Here is a 21,581-nt window from a genome sequence, read left to right on the forward strand (position 1 = left end):
GAACACCTTGAACAGCATTGGATAACAAATATGTTTGAGAAGCCTTGCACAGATCTGGATAACAAATATTCTCGGGACACCTTGCACACATTTTGATAACAAATAATTTTGAGACACCTTGCACATCTTTTGAGTTGGTACTCTCAGGCGTAGTGAGTGTCACCCGAGGCAGGCACTTTGGGGGGAGTTGTTGCAGCAGTGTTAGGGCAGTGAAGCAGGCACTTTGGGGGGAGTTGTTGCAGCAGTTTTAGGGCAGTGATTCCGATAGTTCAACCAGGATGATAGGACAGTGTTCCTGGGACGGGATGACTAAGCAATGAAGGACAACTTGTTCCATAGCACCTAAATGTGTTTTTCTGGGTCACACAAGATTGAATGTGCCATGAACATCGACAGTTAGTTTGTCTAAAGCGTTCCCACTAATAATAATAATAATAATAATAATAATAATAATAATAATATACTTCAGGAATTCATCTGTGATTCAAAAGGGTATTCGCACCGTGATGGGTGTAATACAATGGACTGAGATAATGTTTATCCTAAAGGATTTAATAAATGTAAATAATCTCACCTTTCACAGTCACGGGGGCATTTTGCTGAAAAAAGCAGTGTCAGTTTTAGTTTTCTGTCCAAACAAAAGCTTAACATCCCCACAAAGGACTTAGCTTATCTGCATAATTCAAACAAGGATCAAATGTGCACTTAATTTGTACCCCGCGACTGATGCTCCACTAGGTCCAGCGTCCTAAACAGAGACTGTGGTTTTCTTAACGTGTTGGGAGAATGTGTCTGTGAATGTGTGAATGTCTGTGAATGTGTCTTTGAAAAACGTAAACCTTGTTCAAAGGTATTTTAAATGAAATTGAAAACAATGTGTATGAAAAATGGGAAATTTTGACATTTTGGGAAAAATCGTTCACACTGTTCGATGTTAATGTTTTACGAAGTATAAAACATTATTTGTGTGATAATTCAGTCAGAATAATATCTTTATAATAATTCGTCAAGTACTGTGGTTTAATCTAAGTCAACAGCAGTCAGGTGGGAAGGGACATTGTGTTGTATAGAGAGACATTACACGGTGTATATCCCTTTGTAAACACTGCATCCAGTGGCTTGAAATCAGGAAACATTATTTAAAGGGGGATCCCCAAATGACCCCTTGCCGAGCCTCGTTTTGATTACTGGGCACCCGAAGTGTTGCTGAATTATGTTACCTACTGGTTGCTCGGCCTCTCTGACCGTCAGCTGGGTGGCAAGATGCGAGCTACCTACATCACGTATATAAGCCCTCAGTGTAACGGCGGTGCGAGACAGGACGGACGTGAAACGCGATACAACTGATGTCCATTGCTGGATTATGCCTATTTAACAAACAAAAGGGAATTTAACGATATTGACAAGACGGTTGATTACAAACATCAAGTAACTGTATATGTTGATGATACGGGATATAAACAATACATTGTGAATGTGTAACGCGAATTAATTTCGACGACTGTGCAACGCTGGATTTCCCGATTTTCCAACCTAACGAACTTTGTGGATGTCGTATTGTGAGAAGGCTCGTCCTGAATGGGCGGTATTGACTAGCATGTGTAGCACACCTGGATGGCTGATGTGGTATACACGTGATAAGGCTGCAAACTGACAAGGAATACGTGAAAACACACCTGTTCTCAGGTGACATTACATCACCGGTCGCCTTGTGTCTCTCATATACGACTCCGGTATTTGGTCAGCCTCCTAGACAACTGAAATGCAGTTTTGACGTAATGGAAGTCTGTCTGGGAGACTCGCATGCAGGGTGTCCGTCCTGCTGATATGCACGCTGACGTGCCGCTCGCTTGTGAATGGGCCTGGATATAGTCTCATCAGTATTAAGCAATGGGTCATTGCAATTTCTTTCATCAATGTCTCAAAGAAGGCAGAACCGTTCCCAGGACCATTGTTCCGACAACGCTGGCAACAGTAGGATGACCAAGGAGTTGTAGGGTTCTGATGGTGTGTCTGGAGGACTGCTAGTGGTCACTGCTATGGTCATCTGGTCATCGAGGACAACATGGTGCAGAAGATCATCAATGCCTGGATGTGGTGTTGCCTCATGTTGAGCTTCGGGTCGGGGAAGTTTAATGGACCAGGGTAAGATTCCTTGTTCTCTACTAAAACCTCACCACACATAGGGAACATCCTTGTCATGTGTATAGAAACACCACATTTGTGAATGGATTTCCAGCACACCTTGATGCAGACCCCGCAACAATGCTTTTACAAACCCGCGTTTAGTTCATAGTGGATTTCAGATTTATAATCAAAATTTACCAGTAAGCTTCCTTTGCCTCTTGCATAACAACATATGCTGTCGCTATGAATATTGATGTTACAATTTTATAATATATGTTTCTACCATTTGCTGCGTCTTTCAATGTTTAGTCCCAGAGATGACACATCTTTGAAAAGTGTCCGATGTTTATGGCCGGCACTAATCTGATGTTTACAACGCTCATCTCAATTTACGTTCATTAATCCTAGAAAGTCGCACGGAACCTCCTGCTGTGACTCACTACAGACCGGAGTAACAGTGGCGTATCGAGTTCAAATGAAATGTTTGTAATCTCGTGGTCCATTTAATGCGTGATCAGTTACTTCTACGATTCCCGGCGTAATTATGAATATGATTCCTAATATCTCTTTGATGTGTCCGCGTGCAAGCACGTTTCTTTTATTTTCTTCCAAGCGGAAAATTATTTTGCTACTTCCTGAGATGTTATGTTCAGAATTAGTGAAATAGGACCCGCTTACACAACTAATTGCCTGCTCACTTCATTCCGACTGCGCAGTCAGGCTGCTAATATAATGTACGTCAGTTGTTCGTTGCAAATGCATTTCATTGAACACCATACACGGCAGAACTTTGCAATAGATTTGTGAAAAAAATAGTTTTATTCAACTGATTTGTCGTCATATGCTACCTGGAGTATATTAATTATGCGTCAACGTGGCAGGAGAAACAAGATTGTGTAGCATAACAGGGCTTGTGAAACCGATTCAGTTTATGAACCATTTGAAATTAATATATATGTTGGAGATTAACCATTCCTGATTTCCTAAAGGCAGTAGAATATACCAGCTGATTAAATATTAAAATATACTTTGTATGAAGATGGCTGTTGGGAATTAAGTTTTTTTAAAGAATATTTGAGCGTAATAGCAAGCAGGCTGGTTTCATTGTTTATGTTAATGCCAACTGAAGAATAATGAGAACTATGTTTGTAAATGTTGCTTGTTCTCAGTGTTAACCAGCGCTTGTTCACAGTTGGATAAGGTGCACATTCACAGTGTTAATGAGGAGACATGTTCACTATGTTAATGAGGAGACATGTTCACTATGTAACTCAGGAGACATGTTCCCTTTGTTAATGAGGAGACATGTTCACTTTGTTAATCAGGGGACATGTTCACTTTGTTAAACAAGAGACATCTTTACTGTGTAAATCAGGAGAAATGTTCACAGTGTCAATCAGGAGACATGTTCACTATGCTAATAAGGAGACATGTTCACAGTGTCAATCAGGAGACATGTTCACTTTGTTAATCAGGGGACATGTTCACTTTGTTAAACAAGAGAAATCTTTACTGTGTTAATCAGGAGACATGTTCACTGTGTTAATCAGAGGACATGTCCACTGTGTTAATTAGGTGACATATCAACTGTGTTAATTAGGTGACATGTCCACTGTGTTAATCAGGAGACATGTCCACTGTGTTAAGCAGGAGACATGTCCACTGTTTTAATTAGGTGACTTGTCCACAGTGTTAATTAGGTGACATGTCCACTGTGTTAATCAGGAGACATGTGCACTGTGTTAATTAGGTGGCATATCCACGGTGTTAATCAGGTGACATGTCCACTGTGTTAATCAGGAAAAATGTTCATGGTGTCAATCAGGAGACATGTTCACTGTGCTAATAAGGAGACATGTTCACTGTGTTAATCAGAAGATATGTCCACTGTGTTAATTAGGTGACATATCCACTGTGTTAATTAGGTGACATGTCCACTGTGTTAATCAGGAGACATGTCCATTGTGTTAATTAGGTGACATGTCCACTATGTTAATCAGGATACATGTCCACTCTGTTAATTAGGTGACTTGTCCACAGTGTTAATTAGGTGACATGTCCACTGTGTTAATTAGGTGACATGTCCACTGTGTTAATTAGGTGACATGTCCACTGTGTTAATTAGGTGACATGTCCACTGTGTTAATTAGGTGACATGTCCACTGTGTTAATAAGTTACATGTGCACTGTGTTAATTAGGTGGCATATCCACTGTGTTAATTAGGTGACATGTCCACTGTATTAATCAGGAGACATGTCCACTGTGTTAATTAGGTGACATGTCCACTGTGTTAATTAGGTGGCATGTCCACTGTGTTGATTAGGTGACATGTCAATTGTGTTAATTAGGTGACATGTCCACTCTGTTAATCAGGAGACATGTCCACTGTGTTAATTAGGTGACATGTCCACTGTGTTAATCAGGACACATGTCCACTGTGTTAATAAGGTGATAAGTCCACTGTGTTAATTAGGTGACATGTCCACTGTGTTAATTAGGTGACATGTCCACTGTGTTAATTAGGTGACTTGTCCACTGTATTAATTAGGTGATATGTCCACTGTGTTAATTAGATGACATGTCCACTGTATTAATCAGGAGACATGTCCACTGTGTTAATTAGGTGACATGTCCACTGTGTTAATTAGGAGACATGACCACTGTGTTAATAAGTTACATGTGCACTGTGTTAATTAGGTGGCATATCCACTGTGTTAATTAGGTGACATGTCCACTGTGTTAATTAGATGACATGTCCACTGTGTTAATTAGATGACATGTCCACTGTGTTAATCAGGAGACATGTCAATTGTGCTAATAAGGTGATAAGTCCACTGTGTTAATTAGGTGGCATATCCACTGTGTTAATTAGGTGACATGTACACTGTGTTAATGAGGTGACATGTCCACTGTGTAAATAAGGTGACATGTCCACTCTGTTAATCAGGAGACATGTCCACTGTGTTAATTAGGACACATGTCCACTGTGTTAATAAGGTGATAAGTCCACTGTGTTAATTAGGTGACATGTTCACTGTGTTAATCAGGACACATGTCCACTGTGTTAATAAGGTGATAAGTCCACTGTGTTAATTAGGTGACATGTTCACAGTGTTAATTAGATGACATGTTCACAGTGTTAATTAGGTGACATGTCCACTGTGTTAATCAGGATACATGTCCACTGTGTTAATTAGGTGACATATCCACTGTGTTAATTAGGTGACATGTCCAAAGTGTTAATCAGGATACATGTCCACTGTGTTAATCAGGTGACATGTCCACTGTGTTAATGAGGTGGCATGTTCACTGTGTTAATCAGAAGACATGTCCACTGTGTTAATTAGGAGACATATCAACTGTGTTAATTAGGTGACATGTCCACTGTGTTAATCAGGAGACATGTCCACTGTGTTAAGCAGGAGACATGTCCACTGTTTTAATTAGGTGACATGTCCACAGTGTTAATTAGGTGACATGTCCACTGTGTTAATCAGGAGACAAGTCCACTGTATTAATTAGGAGACATGTCCACTGTGTTAATTAGGTGACATGTCCACTGTGTTAATTAGGTGATATGTCCACTGTGTTAATTAGGTGACATGTCCACTGTGTTAATACGTTACATGTGCACTGTGTTAATTACGTGGCATATCCACGGTGTTGATTAGGTGACATGTCCACTGTGTTAATCAGGAAAAATGTTCATGGTGTCAATCAGGAGACATGTTCACTGTGCTAATAAGGAGACATGTTCACTGTGTTAATCAGAAGACATGTCCACTGTGTTAATTAGGTGACATATCCACTGTGTTAATCAGGAGACATGTCCATTGTGTTAATTAGGTGACATGTCCACTATGTTAATCAGGATACATGTCCAATGTGTTAATTAGGTGACATGTCCACTGTGTTAATCAGGATACATGTCCACTGTGTTAATTAGGTGACATGTCCACTGTGTTAATTAGATGACATGTCCACTGTTTTAATTAGGTGACATGTCCACTGTGTTAATCAGGAGACATGTCCACTGTGTTAATCAGGAGACATGTCCACTGTGTTAATCAGGAGACATGTCCACTGTGTTAATTAGGTGACATGTCCACTGTGTTAATAAGTTACATGTGCACTGTGTTAATTAGGTGGCATATCCACTGTGTTAATAAGGTGACATGTCCACTGTATCAATCAGGAGACATGTCCACTGTGTTAATTAGGTGACATATCCACTGTGTTAATTAGGTGACATGTCCACTGTGTTAATAAGTTACATGTGCACTGTGTTAATTAGGTGGCATATCCACTGTGTTAATTAGGTGACATGTCCACTGTGTTAATTAGATGACATGTCCACTGTGTTAATTAGATGACATGTCCACTGTGTTAATCAGGAGACATGTCAATTGTGTTAATTAGGTGACATGTCCACTCTGTTAATCAGGAGACATGTCCACTGTGTTAATTAGGTGACATGTCCACTGTGTTAATCAGGACACATGTCCACTGTGTTAATAAGGTGATAAGTCCACTGTGTTAATAAGGTGACATGTACACTGTGTTAATTAGGTGACATGTCCACTGTGTAAATAAGGTGACATGTCCACAGCGTTAATCAGGAGACATGTCAATTGTGTTAATTAGGTGACATGTCCACTCTGTTAATCAGGAGACATGTCCACTGTGTTAATTAGGTGACATGTCCACTGTGTTAATCAGGACACATGTCCACTGTGTTAATAAGGTGATAAGTCCACTGTGTTAATTAGATGACATGTCCACTGTGTTAATTAGATGACATGTCCACTGTGTTAATCAGGAGACATGTCAATTGTGTTAATTAGGTGACATGTACACTGTGTTAATGAGGTGGCATGTCCACTGTGTAAATAAGGTGACATGTCCACAGCGTTAATCAGGAGACATGTCAATTGTGTTAATTAGGTGACATGTCCACTCTGTTAATCAGGAGACATGTCCACTGTGTTAATTAGGTGATATGTCCACTGTGTTAATCAGGACACATGTCCACTGTGTTAATAAGTTACATGTGCACTGTGTTAATTAGGTGGCATATCCCCTGTGTTAATTAGGTGACATGTCCACTGTATTAATTAGGTGATATGTCCACTGTGTTAATTAGGTGACATGTCCACTGTATTAATCAGGAGACATGTCCACTGTGTTAATTAGGTGACATGTCCACTGTGTTAATTAGGTGACATGTCCACTGTGTTAATAAGTTACATGTGCACTGTGTTAATTAGGTGACATGTCCACTGTGTTAGTCAGGAGACACGCCACTGTTAATTAGTTGACATTTCCACTGTGTTAATTAGATGACATGTTCACAGTGTTAATTATGTGGCATGTTCACAGTGTTATTTAGTCGATATGTTCACTGTGTTAATTAGGAGACATGTTCACTGTGTTAATCAGGAGACATGTTCACTGTGTTTATCAAGAGACATGTCCACAGTGTTTATCAAGAGACATGTCCACTGTGTTAATTAGGAGACATGTTCATGGTGTTATTCAGGAGACAAGTCCATTGTGTTAATTAGGTGACTTGTCCACTGTGTTAATTAGGCGACATGTTCATGGTGTTAATCAGGAGACATGTTCACTGTGTTTATCAAGAGACATGTACACAGTGTTTATCAAGAGACATGTCCACTGTGTTAATTAGGAGACATGTTTATGGTGTTAATCAGGAGACAGGTCCATTGTGTTATTTAGGTGACATATCCACTGTGTTAATGAGGAGACATGTTCACTGTGTTAATCGGGAGACATGTTCACAGTATTAATCTGGAGACATGTTCACTGTGTTAATCAGGAGACATGTTCACTGTGTTAATCAGGAGACATGTTCACTGTGTTTATCAAGAGACATGTCCATTGTGTTAATAAGGAGACATGTTCACGATATTAATCAGGAGACATGTTCACAGTGTTAATCGGGAGACATGTTCACAGTGTTAATCAGGAGACATGTTCACTGTGTTAATCAGGAGACATGTTCACTGTGTTTATCAAGAGACATGTCCATTGTGTTAATAAGGAGACATGTTCACGATATTAATCAGGAGACATGTTCACAGTGTTAATCGGGAGACATGTTCACAGTGTCAGTCAGTATGTAGCCTCTAGTTTTACCAGCAGTGGAAGGTTGACGTCCAGCTGTACACAAATATGGGGAAACTGAGAAAAGACGTACAGTGACTCACATGTAAGCAACGTGCAGACCTCGTCCAGTGATATATTCACTCAGCCTTTCCTTAATGATTGAAATATACAAGGGGTTAAAGAGAAGAAGGGTGTCCTTAATCCCAGTAAATCCCCCACTGGCGCCCTGGGAAGAGGTGAGGCCTCGTCTAATCTGCAGCCTGTCCTTAACGGCTTATGCCATGTATGACTGGTGTAGGGGATTACCGGTTACATGCGAATGCTCTAATAACATCAGGAAAAGTTACAAAAGAGCAAGTTACGTCTTAGCTGCAGGCATCAGGGTTTACCTGTATAACTGTGACGACTGTTGTGTGTCCGGATGTAGATATTTAAGACACAATATGTCATCCTTGCTTTCATTATGCATTAACGCTTACCTCATGTTAAACACGTAACGTACACGTTCTACTGATCCTTTTGAAAAAACGTTATATTTTCTTCAACATAATTCGAATTTCAAAGTATAAAATTATAGGACCACCGGCTTGGTAAGTGCACGATTATCGTGTGTGCGTGCGTGCGTGTGTGTGCGCATGTGTGTGCGTGTGCGTGTTTGGGTGCGTGTGCTTGTGCGTGCGTGTATGTGTGTGTGTGTGTTTGTGTGTGTGTTTGTGTGTGTTTATGTATGTGTTTGTTTGTGTTTGTATATGTGTGTGTGTGTGTGTGTCTGTGCGAGTACGTATGTGTGTGTGTCTGGTTGTACTATAATACTGCTAGCCCACTGAGATGCCATGACAGTTTAACATGGATACCCCACACTCAGACGCAGTATAGTGGCTCCGAGCCGACCATGCCTTGTTTTACCTCTTACTACCTTGCACCAGGCAGGGCAACAACAAGTACAGTCTTTTAACGTTTTTCGGTGTGACGTTGATTGAACGACCAAGCTTCTCTGGCAGACGTTCGATCCACTTGACCACGGAGGCGGCACGTCCATGAAGAACAATACGCAATACATCACCAAACAATACACAATACCTCACCAAATAATACACAATACCTCACCAAACAATACACAATACCCGACCAAACAATACACAATATCCCACCAAACAATACACAATACCCCACCAAACAATACCCAATACCCAACCAAACAATACACTATACCCTACCAAACAATACACAATACATCACCAGATAATACACAATACCTCACCAAACAATACACAATACCCTACCAAACAATACCCCACAAAACAATACACAATACCTCAGCAAACAATATACAATACCCAGACAAATAATACACAATACCCCACCAAACAATGCACAATACCCCACCAAACAATACAACATACCCCACCAAACAATACACAATACCCCACCAAACAATTCACATTACCCCACCAAATAATACACAATACCCCACCAAACAATACACAATACCCTACCAAACAATACTAAATGCCCTACCAAACAATACACAATACCTCACCAAACAATACACAATACCTCACCAAACAATACACAATACCTCACCAAACAATACACAATACATCATGAAACAATACACAATACCTCACCAAACAATACACAATACCCCACCAAACAATACACATTACCTCACCAAACAATACACAATACCCCACCAAACAATACACAATACCTTATAAATTAATAGCATGATACCTAAAAACGGACACAATGCCTCACAAGATAATAACAGAAAACCTAACAAAATAATACATTATCTCCCCTTAAGACACTGTAGCATAGCAGGATGTAACAACCATTGCGTTCTGCGAGTTTCTAATCTAACAGAGCGTTGACAACTCTATTGTGTGGTCTGTACATTATTGCTACTTAGGAATTATAAGAAATAGAGTATTGCTGACAAACAGACGCCGTAAACAAGATACTGGGGACACGGGGACATAGCTCGCGCTCTAGGCCGCCCGGACCCACCTCCCCTTCGTCCACTGTGGGAAGTGACAGACATTACACGATACACAACACAAGCTGGAGATATGCGGGCAAGGAGACGAGCTGGTGGTTAATTGAACATTGATAAGTTTCTGCTATCAATCGTGCCGTATCACTAATTGATATGTGTGGTCCCTTTTAAACTTGTTCTTACCAATTAAATATAATAAAAGAAAATACAAAAACACGTTTGAACAGGTATATAATAACGACAAGAAAACATTTGTGCAGTGAATGGTTGTGTATACGTACTGTACAGGGATACGTATCTGTATATATGACTATGTAGAGATACATATGTGTATACGAGATACGAGTCTGTATACGTACTGTGCAGAGATACGAGTCTGTATACGTACTGTGCAGAGAGACAAGTCTGTATACGTACTGTGCAGAGAGACAAGTCTGTATACGTACTGTGCAGAGATACGAGTCTGTATACGTACTGTGCAGAGATACGAGTCTGTATACGTACTGTGCAGAGAAACAAGTCTGTATATGTACTGTGCAGATAGACAAGTCTGTATATGTACTGTGCAGAGATACGAGTCTGTATACGTACTGTGCAGAGATACGAGTCTGTATACGTACTGTGCAGAGAAACAAGTCTGTATACGTACTGTGCAGAGAGACAAGTCTGTATACGTACTGTGCAGAGATACGAGTCTGTATACGTACTGTGCAGAGATACGAATCTGTATACGTACTGTGCAGAGAGACAAGTCTGTATACGTACTGTGCAGAGATACGAGTCTGTATACGTACTGTGCAGAGATACGAGTCTGTATACGTACTGTGCAGAGAAACAAGTCTGTATACGTACTGTGCAGATAGACAAGTCTGTATATGTACTGTGCAGAGATACGAGTCTGTATACGTACTGTGCAGAGATACGAGTCTGTATACGTACTGTGCAGAGAGACACGAGTCTGTATACGTACTGTGGAGAGATACGAGTCTGTATACGTACTGTGCAGAGATACGAGTCTGTATACGTACTGTGGAGAGATACGAGTCTGTATACGTACTGTGCAGAGAGACAAGTCTGTATACGTACTGTGCAGAGATACGAGTCTGTATATGTACTGTGCAGAGATACGAGTCTGTATACGTACTGTGCAGAGAGACAAGTCTGTATACGTACTGTGCAGAGATACGAGTCTGTATACGTACTGTGCAGAGAGTCAAGTCTGTATATCAGTACTGTGGAGAGATACGAGTCTGTATATGTATTGTGCAGAGATACGAGTCTGTATACGTACTGTGCAGAGATACGAGTCTGTATACGTACTGTGGAGAGATACGAGTCTGTATACGTACTGTGCAGAGAGACAAGTCTGTATACGTACTGTGCAGAGAGACAAGTCTGTATATGTACTGTGCAGAGATACGAGTCTGTATATGTACTGTGCAGAGATACGAGTCTGTAGATGTACTGTGCAGAGATACGAGTCTGTATACGTACTGTGCAGAGAGACAAGTCTGTATACGTACTGTGCAGAGAGACAAGTCTGTATATGTACTGTGCAGAGATACGAGTCTGTATACGTACTGTGCAGAGATACGAGTCTGTATACGTACTGTGCAGAGATACGAGTCTGTATACGTACTGTGGAGAGATACGAGTCTGTATACGTGCTGTGCAGACATACGAGTCTGTATACGTACTGTGCAGAGATACGAGTCTGTATACGTACTGTGCAGAGATACGAGTCTGTATACGTACTGTGCAGAGATACGAGTCTGTATACGTACTGTGCAGAGATACGAGTCTGTAATCGTACTGTGCAGAGATACGAGTCTGTATACGTACTGTGGAGAGATACGAGTCTGTATACGTACTGTGGAGAGATACGAGTCTGTATATGCACTGTGCAGAGATACGAATGTGTATACGTAATGCAGTTATACGTATATGTATGCGTGCTTTGAAGAGACACGTCCATGGCTGCGTATTGTAGAGACATATAGATATGTGTTGGGTCTGTGCAATTAAATTCTGAAAGGTACGTACTTGATTATGAATATCAAAGATGAATTCCCGATACATTTCATTCAGACGGACATATTTCAAACGTTGAATTATTGTTGATGCTATTATGGAAAACCTTGCATTCAGCTGCAAGTGTCGACAGGTGTAGGCTGGGGGTTACTCGGTAATACATTGCTATCTCTCGCTCAAGTGTCCCCATTGCGATAAATTATGATGAGAATCCTCGGGTGACTTTCAAGTTGCTAAAGTTCGTGTGTAAGTACACCCGAGTATAGGAGCTTGGAGGCAAGGAGTGATATGATTCGAGCTGGAGAGATTATATTCCTACACATCGTACGCCCCGGTCCTCGGTGTACTTGGTGAATGTGCGCACTGCGCCGACATACTGTCAGGACAACAGAAAGACTACGCTAGAAAATTGGATTTGACAAAAATTGACAAACCTTATCTAAGCGTTACTTGGCTGTAACATAGTAGATGAAGCATTGCTGACTTCCGGTCCAGACCACAACTGTGATACCCGTATGTATCAGGTACACCATCATGGAATCACTGTTCTTGTTTGTTTGCTTTGGAAACGCCATCACACATGGGAGTATACGTTCATTTGCCAGGATGTTTGTGTCAGTGCATTGCACCCTTTTATCCTTGTCCGAAACCACTAAATTTGTCTTCTAATAAAGCGTCTCTTGTCAGACTTAATTAATGTTTAGAAAATAATGCATAAATATGAATCAATCTATTTCAATGTGCTATTTCTTTCACATATATGATATTTAGACCTTCTTTACATTAGGCAATGAAGTGCCATGGCTACACAGTAACGATAGCAACAGCTGTAGTGCTATGATTACACAGTAACTGTAGTAACAGTTGTAGTGTCATGACCACACAGTAACTATAGTAACAGATGTAGCAGTGTCATAAGTATGCAGTAGCTATAGTAACAACTGTAGTAGTGTCATGACCACACAGTTACTATAGTAACAGATGTAGCAGCGTCATGACCACATAGTTACCATAGTAACAGCTGCAGTAGTGTCATGACCACACAGTTACTATAGTAACAGCTGCAGTAGTGTCATGACCACATAGTTACTATAGTAACAGCTGCAGCAGTGTCATGACCACACAGTTACTATAGTAACAGCTGCAGTAGTGTCATGACCACACAGTTACTATAGTAACAGCTGCAGTAGTGTCATGACCACATAGTTACTATAGTAACAGCTGCAGCAGTGTTGGACCACATAGTTACTATAGTAACAGCTGCTGTAGTGTCATGACCACACAGTTACTATAGTAACAGCTGCAGTAGCGTCATGACCACATAGTTATTATAGTAACAGCTGCAGCAGTGTTGGACCACATAGTTACTATAGTAACAGCTGCAGTAGTGTCATGACCACACAGTTACTAGAGTAACAGCTGCAGTAGTGTCATGACCACACAGTTACTATAGTAACATCTGCAGTAGTGTCATGACCACATAGTTACTATAGTAACAGCTGCAGTAGTGTCATGACCACATAGTTACTATAGTAACAGCTGCAGCAGTGTCATGACCACACAGTTACTATAGTAACAGCTGCAGTAGTGTCATGACCACACAGTTACTATAGTAACAGCTGCAGTAGTGTCATGACCACATAGTTACTATAGTAACAGCTGCAGCAGTGTTGGACCACATAGTTACTATAGTAACAGCTGCTGTAGTGTCATGACCACACAGTTACTATAGTAACAGCTGCAGTAGTGTCATGACCACATAGTTATTATAGTAACAGCTGCAGCAGTGTTGGACCACATAGTTACTATAGTAACAGCTGCAGTAGTGTCATGACCACACAGTTACTAGAGTAACAGCTGCAGTAGTGTCATGACCACACAGTTACTATAGTAACATCTGCAGTAGTGTCATGACCACATAGTTACTATAGTAACAGCTGCAGTAGTGTCATGACCACATAGTTACTATAGTAACAGCTGCAGTAGTGTCATGACCACACAGTTACTATAGTAACAGCTGCAGTAGTGTCATGACCACATAGTTACTATAGTAACAGCTGCAGTAGTGTCATGACCACACAGTCACTAAAGTAACAGTCGCAGTAGCGTCATGACCACATAGTAACCGTATGTGTCTTGTGTGAAAACCTTGCAAGGACTTAGAATAAAAAGAAAGTAAAATAGATATATTTAGGAAGGTATTTACTGATCCTATATACCTTTTGATGAACAACCAAGCAGACTCCCTATTAACCATAAGTGCATATCAAGCATTAGACGTGCAGCATACCTGTCGTATAGTGTCTCATCTTCGGACAATAAGAAGCAGCTTTGTCAAAGAGAGCTTACACTTTTCACAAATTGCAAGGGAACCTAACCCGCGGTTTGAACCTCGTTGGTTCCAGTGTACCAGCTCGGGGCGGAACTGGTGTGTGTTGAACACTGACATAAAAGTGCGGTGTTGCTGTACATCTTGGAAGGGTTCTAAAACACATCCCTCTTTTCGACATAATTCCTTTATTGCTTCGTTAAACGTTCTTTTCTACTGACTCAGATAATTGTTTTGTAAAGGTGATCGCCACACACAACACTCTGTCCACGACCCTCCTGAGACCTTTGTTGTGTATTGGAGAAATATCTGATAGCATATGACACCCCTGTCGCGTCTGCTGAACCTCTTTGGTCACGTGGACAAGGCGTCTCGGATTAGGAGGTCCGTACTGTATATTTAATATGGACCAATACACGACGGAGGACAATACAATGCCCCAACAATGGAACCGCTCCCATCGCAACCTCCATCCCCACAACATCCCCCCACCACCACCCCATCCCCAGCTTCATCCCCAGACCCACCCCCAACTCCACCCCACCCCGACCTCCAACCCACCCCCACACCCACACCCACACCAACACCCCTATCCCTTATCCATACCCCTCTGAGTTGGTGTGTAACGTCGATTTGATCGGGTAATGAAGTGTGGTCAACTAAACACGCCAGGGTGGCTCTCAAAGGGCAAGGTTGTCCGTAGTTTAACATCTACACGTGCGTACAATGGTGTCTCCTGGCGTGGTTGTATGTGTTCAGTATCACCGGATAACACCGCCATACTGAAGTCAGAAATAGGAAGACAAACAGACCTAACTACAATATTTCACAATAACTGCCCGTCCAAAAATACACCGTTGTACAGGGTACTAGGACAAGTTTTTCCAAGCAGGACGTGGACTATTTATGGTGCGCCGAAACTAAAACAGGAACTCCATGCACGTTTAATTCAACACCAGTTTAAGAAGAAAGCTATTTCAAGCACTGGATAACATCCTCCAAGCAACACGGTTGATCGGGACAACAAAAATATATTAGTTTTCATCAACACCACCCTATCACCTAAGACCCAATGTGTCTGAGCCAGCCCAAACTATCCTGTAAGTGGTTCAGCTTTATTTAACACTATCCATCGACAGTCATAAATTTGTAAGAGATAATTCATGATATAACTGTCAGCCTGGAGGGCCAATTGTTTACCCCGGTATGGGGCTGGCCATCATACCTCTTTGTGTACAGATACTCGAAGGGTCTGGAAAAACAAATATGCGAGAATATACAGGAACATAAATCTTGAAATGGGTTAGGAACTGCACTGGGTGGGAACTCATGAAGCTGTCAGACCTCACAACAATTGTCCCTTAATGTCCGTACGCGGTGGATGAGTGGCCGTTTTGCATTTGATTTGGTATAAGAAGGTTCATGTACTGATGCGTGTGATTGTAGTCAAATAAATAGTGTTGCGGGCGGCAGCACAATAAAACATGCCGCTACCATATGGAAACCAACTGAAACATGCTTGGTATATATGGGAAAATATAGGTCATTCTGGAACATGCTGGAACATACAGGGACATACTGGAACATACAGGAACATGTTGGAACATGCTGGAACATACAGGGACATACTGGAACATACAGGAACATGCGGGAACATGCAGGAACAACCTGGAACATGCAGGAACATACTGGAACATGCTGGAACGAGCTGGAACATGCTGGAACAAGCTGACACATGCTGAAACATGCTGGAACATGCTGGAACATGCCGGAACAAGCTGGAACATGCTGGAACATACTGGAACATGCTGGATAATGCTGGAACAAGCTGGAACATGCTGGAATATGCTGGAACATACTGGAACATGCTGGATAATGCTGGAACAAGCTGGAACATGGTGGAACATACTGGAACGTGCTGGATAATGCTGGAACATGCCGGAACAACCTGGAACATGCTGGAACATACTGGAACATGCTGGATAATGCTGGAACAAGCTGGAACATGCTGGAACATGCTGGAACATACTGGAACATGCTGGATAATGCTGGAACATGGTGCAACATACTGGAACGTGCTGGATAATGCTGGAACATGCCGGAACAAGCTGGAACATGCTGGAACATACTGGAACATGCTGGATAATGCTGGAACAAGCTGGAACATGCTAGAACATGCTGGAACATACTGGAACATGCTGGATAATGCTGGAACAAGCTGGAACATGGTGGAACGTGCTGGAACGTGCTGGATAATGCTGGAACATGGTGGAACATGCTGGAACATGCTGGATAATGCTAGATAATGCTGGAACATGCTGGAACATGCTGGAACATGCTGGAACAAGCTGGAACATGCTGGAACAAGCTGGAACAAGCTGGAACAAGCTGGAACATGCTGGAACATACTGGAACATGCTGGATAATGCTGGAACAAGCTGGAACATGTTATTATCTCTGCTAGACCACGTGTGGTGGTGCTACTTTGTTCTCTCTGCTAGACCACGTGTGGTGGTGCTACTTTGTTCTCTCTGCTAGACCACGTGTGGTGGTGCTACTTTGTTCTCTCTGCTAGACCACGTGTGGTGGTGCTACTTTGTTCTCTCTGCTAGACCACGTGTGGTGGTGCTACTTTGTTCTCTCTGCTAGACCACGTGTGGTGGTGCTACTTTGTTCTCTCTGCTAGACCACGTGTGGTGGTGCTACTTTGTTCTCTCTGCTAGACCACGTGTGGTGGTGCTACTTTGTTCTCTCTGCTAGACCACGTGGTCTGGTGCTACTTTGTTCTCTCTGCTAGACCACGTAGGGTGGGGCTACTTTGTTCTCTCTGCTAGACCACGTGTGGTGGGGCTACTTTGTTCTCTCTGCTAGACCACGTGTGGTGGTGCTACTTTGTTCTCTCTGCTAGACCACGTGTGGTGGTGCTACTTTGTTCTCTCTGCTAGACCACGTGTGGTGGTGCTACTTTGTTCTCTCTGCTAGACCACGTGGGCTGGTGCTACTTTGTTCTCTCTGCTAGACCACGTAGGGTGGGGCTACTTTGTTCTCTCTGCTAGACCACGTGGGCTGGTGCTACTTTGTTCTCTCTGCTAGACCACGTGTGGTGGTGCTACTTTGTTCTCTCTGCTTGGAAATTGGGAAGGACGTTGCCTTTTCAGCCAATGTAGCACATGCCAGAATGGGTAGTATATATTCGTTTAACAATTGTCTAAGTGACCTTATTTGTCTATGACAATTCCAGCAACTTGTGCGTACGGTTACCGTACAGTCCGCAAGTTGTTTGTCGTGTCCTGCACAGACATTTTGGTTCCATTACTCGATATGATTCCGTGGCTTAAGTCTGAGCCGTATATTGCAGACATAAACCAAACCGTGCACAAATAGCTGTCTTCCTGGGTATCTACAAAGTCGACATGCTATTGCCTATCATTCAGCCAACTCGACAAGATAATGCTTTATCAACATGTTAAATATGGCCATTTGCCACAGCTAAACCTGATTTGCTGGAAATACTTATTGAAATGTCGACGATTAAACGTTATTTATCAACAGTCGTGAGTTGGTTACTTCTATATCAAATACTGTCATCGATCAATTACTGGTTAATGATAAATGTAGCCGTGGGATTTGTTGTAGTACTATTGCCTCTCCCAGAGGCCGGTGAATAAGTCTGCCATAAGAATAAGGTGTTTGAGGGCGCGCCCAGGCCCCTATAGAACTCGTTCCTGTATCACTGAGACGTACCTATCGATACATGTCTGCGTCATAATGATACTGGTAAGAGGTACCAGTGACGCCTTGATGAAGATGCATCCATTGACACCAGATAGCACGTGCTGATTATGGTGCAAGTTGTTTGACTCTCCCTTGAGACTTCACACTAACTGTGGCCTCTTTCCTGCACTGGAGAGATGTGACGTCACATGGGCACCGTGTCCATCACAACAATACGTCTATATCAACACTGTGTCCATCACAACAATACGTCTATATTAACACTGTGTCCATCACAACAATACGTCTATATTAACACTGCGTCTATAACATCACAACGTCTATAACAACAGTGCGTCTATAACAACACTGGGTCTATAACAACACTACGTCTATAACAACACTACGTCTATAACAACATTACGTCTATAACAACACTACGTCTATAAAAACACTGCGTCTATAACAACAATACGGGACTTTTGACACAGTGTTGGGAATATCGGAACTTGTGTCACAACGTGTGTTGTCAATATCAACACATTGTCACAATGAGTGTTGTCAATATCAACACATTGTCACAATGAGTGTTGTCATTATCGAAACGTGTATCTCAATGAGTGTTGTCAATATCGACATGTGTATCTCAATGAGTGTTGTCAATATCAACACGTGTATCTCAATGAGTGTTGTCAATATCAACGCGTGTGTCACAATGAGTGTTGTCAATATCGACACGTGTGTCACAATGAGTGTTGTCAATATCAACACGTGTATCTCAATCAGTGTTGTCAATATCGACACGTGTGTCACAATGAGTGTTGTCAATATCAACACGTGTATCTCAATCAGTGTTGTCAATATCAACACGTGTATCTCAATGAGTGTTGTCAATATCGACACGTGTGTCACAATGAGTGTTGTCAATATCGACACGTGTGTCACTATGAGTGTTGTCAATATCGACACGTGTGTCACAATGAGTGTTGTCAATATCAACACGTGTATCTCAATCAGTGTTGTCAATATCGACACGTGTGTCACAATGAGTGTTTACTGTAACGGGATTTGTGTTGTAATGAGAGTTGTCAATATTCACACGTGTATCTCAATGAGTGTTGTCAATATTGACACATGTTTCTCAACGTGTGTTGTCAATATCAACACGTGTATCTCAATAAGTGTTGTCAATATCGACACGTGTGTCGCAATGAGTGTTGTCAATATCTAGATTTGTGTCACAATAAGTGTTGTCAATATCGACACGTGTATCACAATGAGTGTTGTCAATATCGGGATTTTTGTTGTAATGAGAGTTGTCAATATTGACACGTGTATCACAATGAGTGCTGTCAATATCGGGACTCGTGTCACAATGTTCGGAATATTAGGACTTGTGTCACAATGAGTGTTGTCAATATCGACACGTGTATCACAATGAGTGTTGCTAATATTGGAACTTGTGTCACAGTTGGTTTTGGGAATATCGTCACGTGCATCTTAGAGAGTGTAGTCATCGACACGCATATCTCAGTGAATGTTGTCAATATCGGGACTTGTATCTCAGCGTTGGGACTATCGAGACTTGTATGCCAATGAGGTTTGTCAATATCGACACGTGTATCTCAATGAGTGTTGTCAATATCGACACGTGTATCTCAATGAGTGTTGTCAATATCGACACGTGTATCTCAATGAGTGTTGTCAATATCGACACGTGTATCTCAATGAGTGATGTCAATATCGACACGTGTATAACAATGAGTGTTGTCAAATTCGGGACTTGTTTCTCAGTCAGTTTTGGGAACATATTTGCTAAGCTAATGGTGATACATTTACCGTTGTTGTTGTTGTAATAACGGTACTCCCAACGTGCATTGCGAAATAAAACCACAAAGCTCAAAAACCGATCTCTAATTCTATATTGTGATCCTAAAACGCGTTTCCTGCCAACGTTGCGTGTACAGAAAGCGGAGTTGAAAGCGCATACATGAAGTATTACAATATTGAGAAGACGAATATATTACCCATTTTACAAAAAAAACACCTGTTTATCGTATGCAGTGACGTATTTACTTAAGGTACAATAAAGCAACATGCCAGGACTTGGCTCTCGAGAGGCTTTCGGGTATATGCTCCCACTGAAGTATATGCGGAACTCTATGGAAATATTTGGTGAAGGATGTGTTTTGGTTGGAAGCTAATCCCAAATATAAACATTGTACTTCTCGTCTTCTACTACCGCCCATGATATTCCATCAAAGCATGGGATAAACGCTGTGAAAGCAACTCACTTTACACCCTAAGAATGAGAACGGGTGACATTCAAAAGTTTAATTTAAAAATATATCTTTACGAACGCCGCATTAACGAAACTGATTATAAATATCGATAAGACTATTTCTGCTAAAAGCAAGCTCAAATATATCAAAATGATATCACGATTTCACAAAATCCTTGTTCCAGCGAACACAATCCATACTTACAGCCCGGAACATGTATTTCTTGAAGCTGAACTTGACAGACAGGCAAATGTGCTAAAATATCAAATTCATGCCGTTCCTACCTACATGTTAACGGGTATTTTCATAAGATGAGTACAGTCGATAAGGGCATTATTCTGTGCCTAGGCATACCTGTGTAGAGTTAGGGACGCTACCACCACTGTAGTTGTGTCTGCCCCAACAATAAGCACTCCAACTCGAGAAGTTTTCACAACAAACGTGAAAAAAGTGCGTGTTGATCTCCTTCCATGCCCCCTCCCCGACAGTCGGGTATTACGGGTAGTGTGACACCCTGTAAGCTACCCCACCCCGTATTTATGACGTTCTACTGTTTTGACTAGCGATTGGAGAGCGGGACATTGTACGTCTGTCCTCTGGAGACGCCATTGTGGGGTAAATGAGAGCCGCGGCCCATTCATTGGTACTTGTGCTTTGAATAGTGTTAAAGGGAGGAATACTTTAGAGGATTACAATCACTCTAGGCAGATATACTTTACATCATAAACTCGCAGGGTAAATTCAGTGACACTAGTTTGTTTGAATCGTGCAGGCAATGTTAACTGAGTGTTTATTTCTTCTTGAAAAAACAACAACAGAAACTTAGGACATTTCCATCAACATCCAATGTACCTGGTTGTTTAACCATTGATTGTACTGGCAAACAAGACGGGATAATACAGTGTCAGTCTATTCCTGGATTGTATTGCCATCAGAATCTAAAAACAAACTTTTCTGGAATGATATTCG

General features: G+C 41.6%; 1 protein-coding gene across 2 annotated transcripts in view; it reads left to right on the plus strand.

The window, feature by feature from the left end:
* LOC139445658 (protein Wnt-7b-like) overlaps positions 1-21,581 on the plus strand; it is a 139,195-nt gene that overhangs the window by 36,801 nt on the left and 80,813 nt on the right. Inside the window, exon 1 of one of the 2 annotated variants that reach the window (XM_071226846.1) lies at positions 2,065-2,145. The exons of the other annotated variant lie outside the window; for it this stretch is intronic. Coding sequence (XP_071082947.1) covers positions 2,066-2,145 — 80 coding nt within the window. The 5' untranslated portion in view covers position 2,065. Of the gene's footprint in view, positions 1-2,064; positions 2,146-21,581 lie in introns of those variants that run through there. 2 annotated transcript variants of the gene reach the window in all.

This window comes from Haliotis cracherodii, unplaced genomic scaffold, assembly GCF_022045235.1.
Source record: "Haliotis cracherodii isolate W230 unplaced genomic scaffold, xgHalCrac1.p SCAF_6, whole genome shotgun sequence".
Taxonomy (NCBI): Eukaryota; Metazoa; Mollusca; class Gastropoda; order Lepetellida; family Haliotidae; genus Haliotis; species Haliotis cracherodii.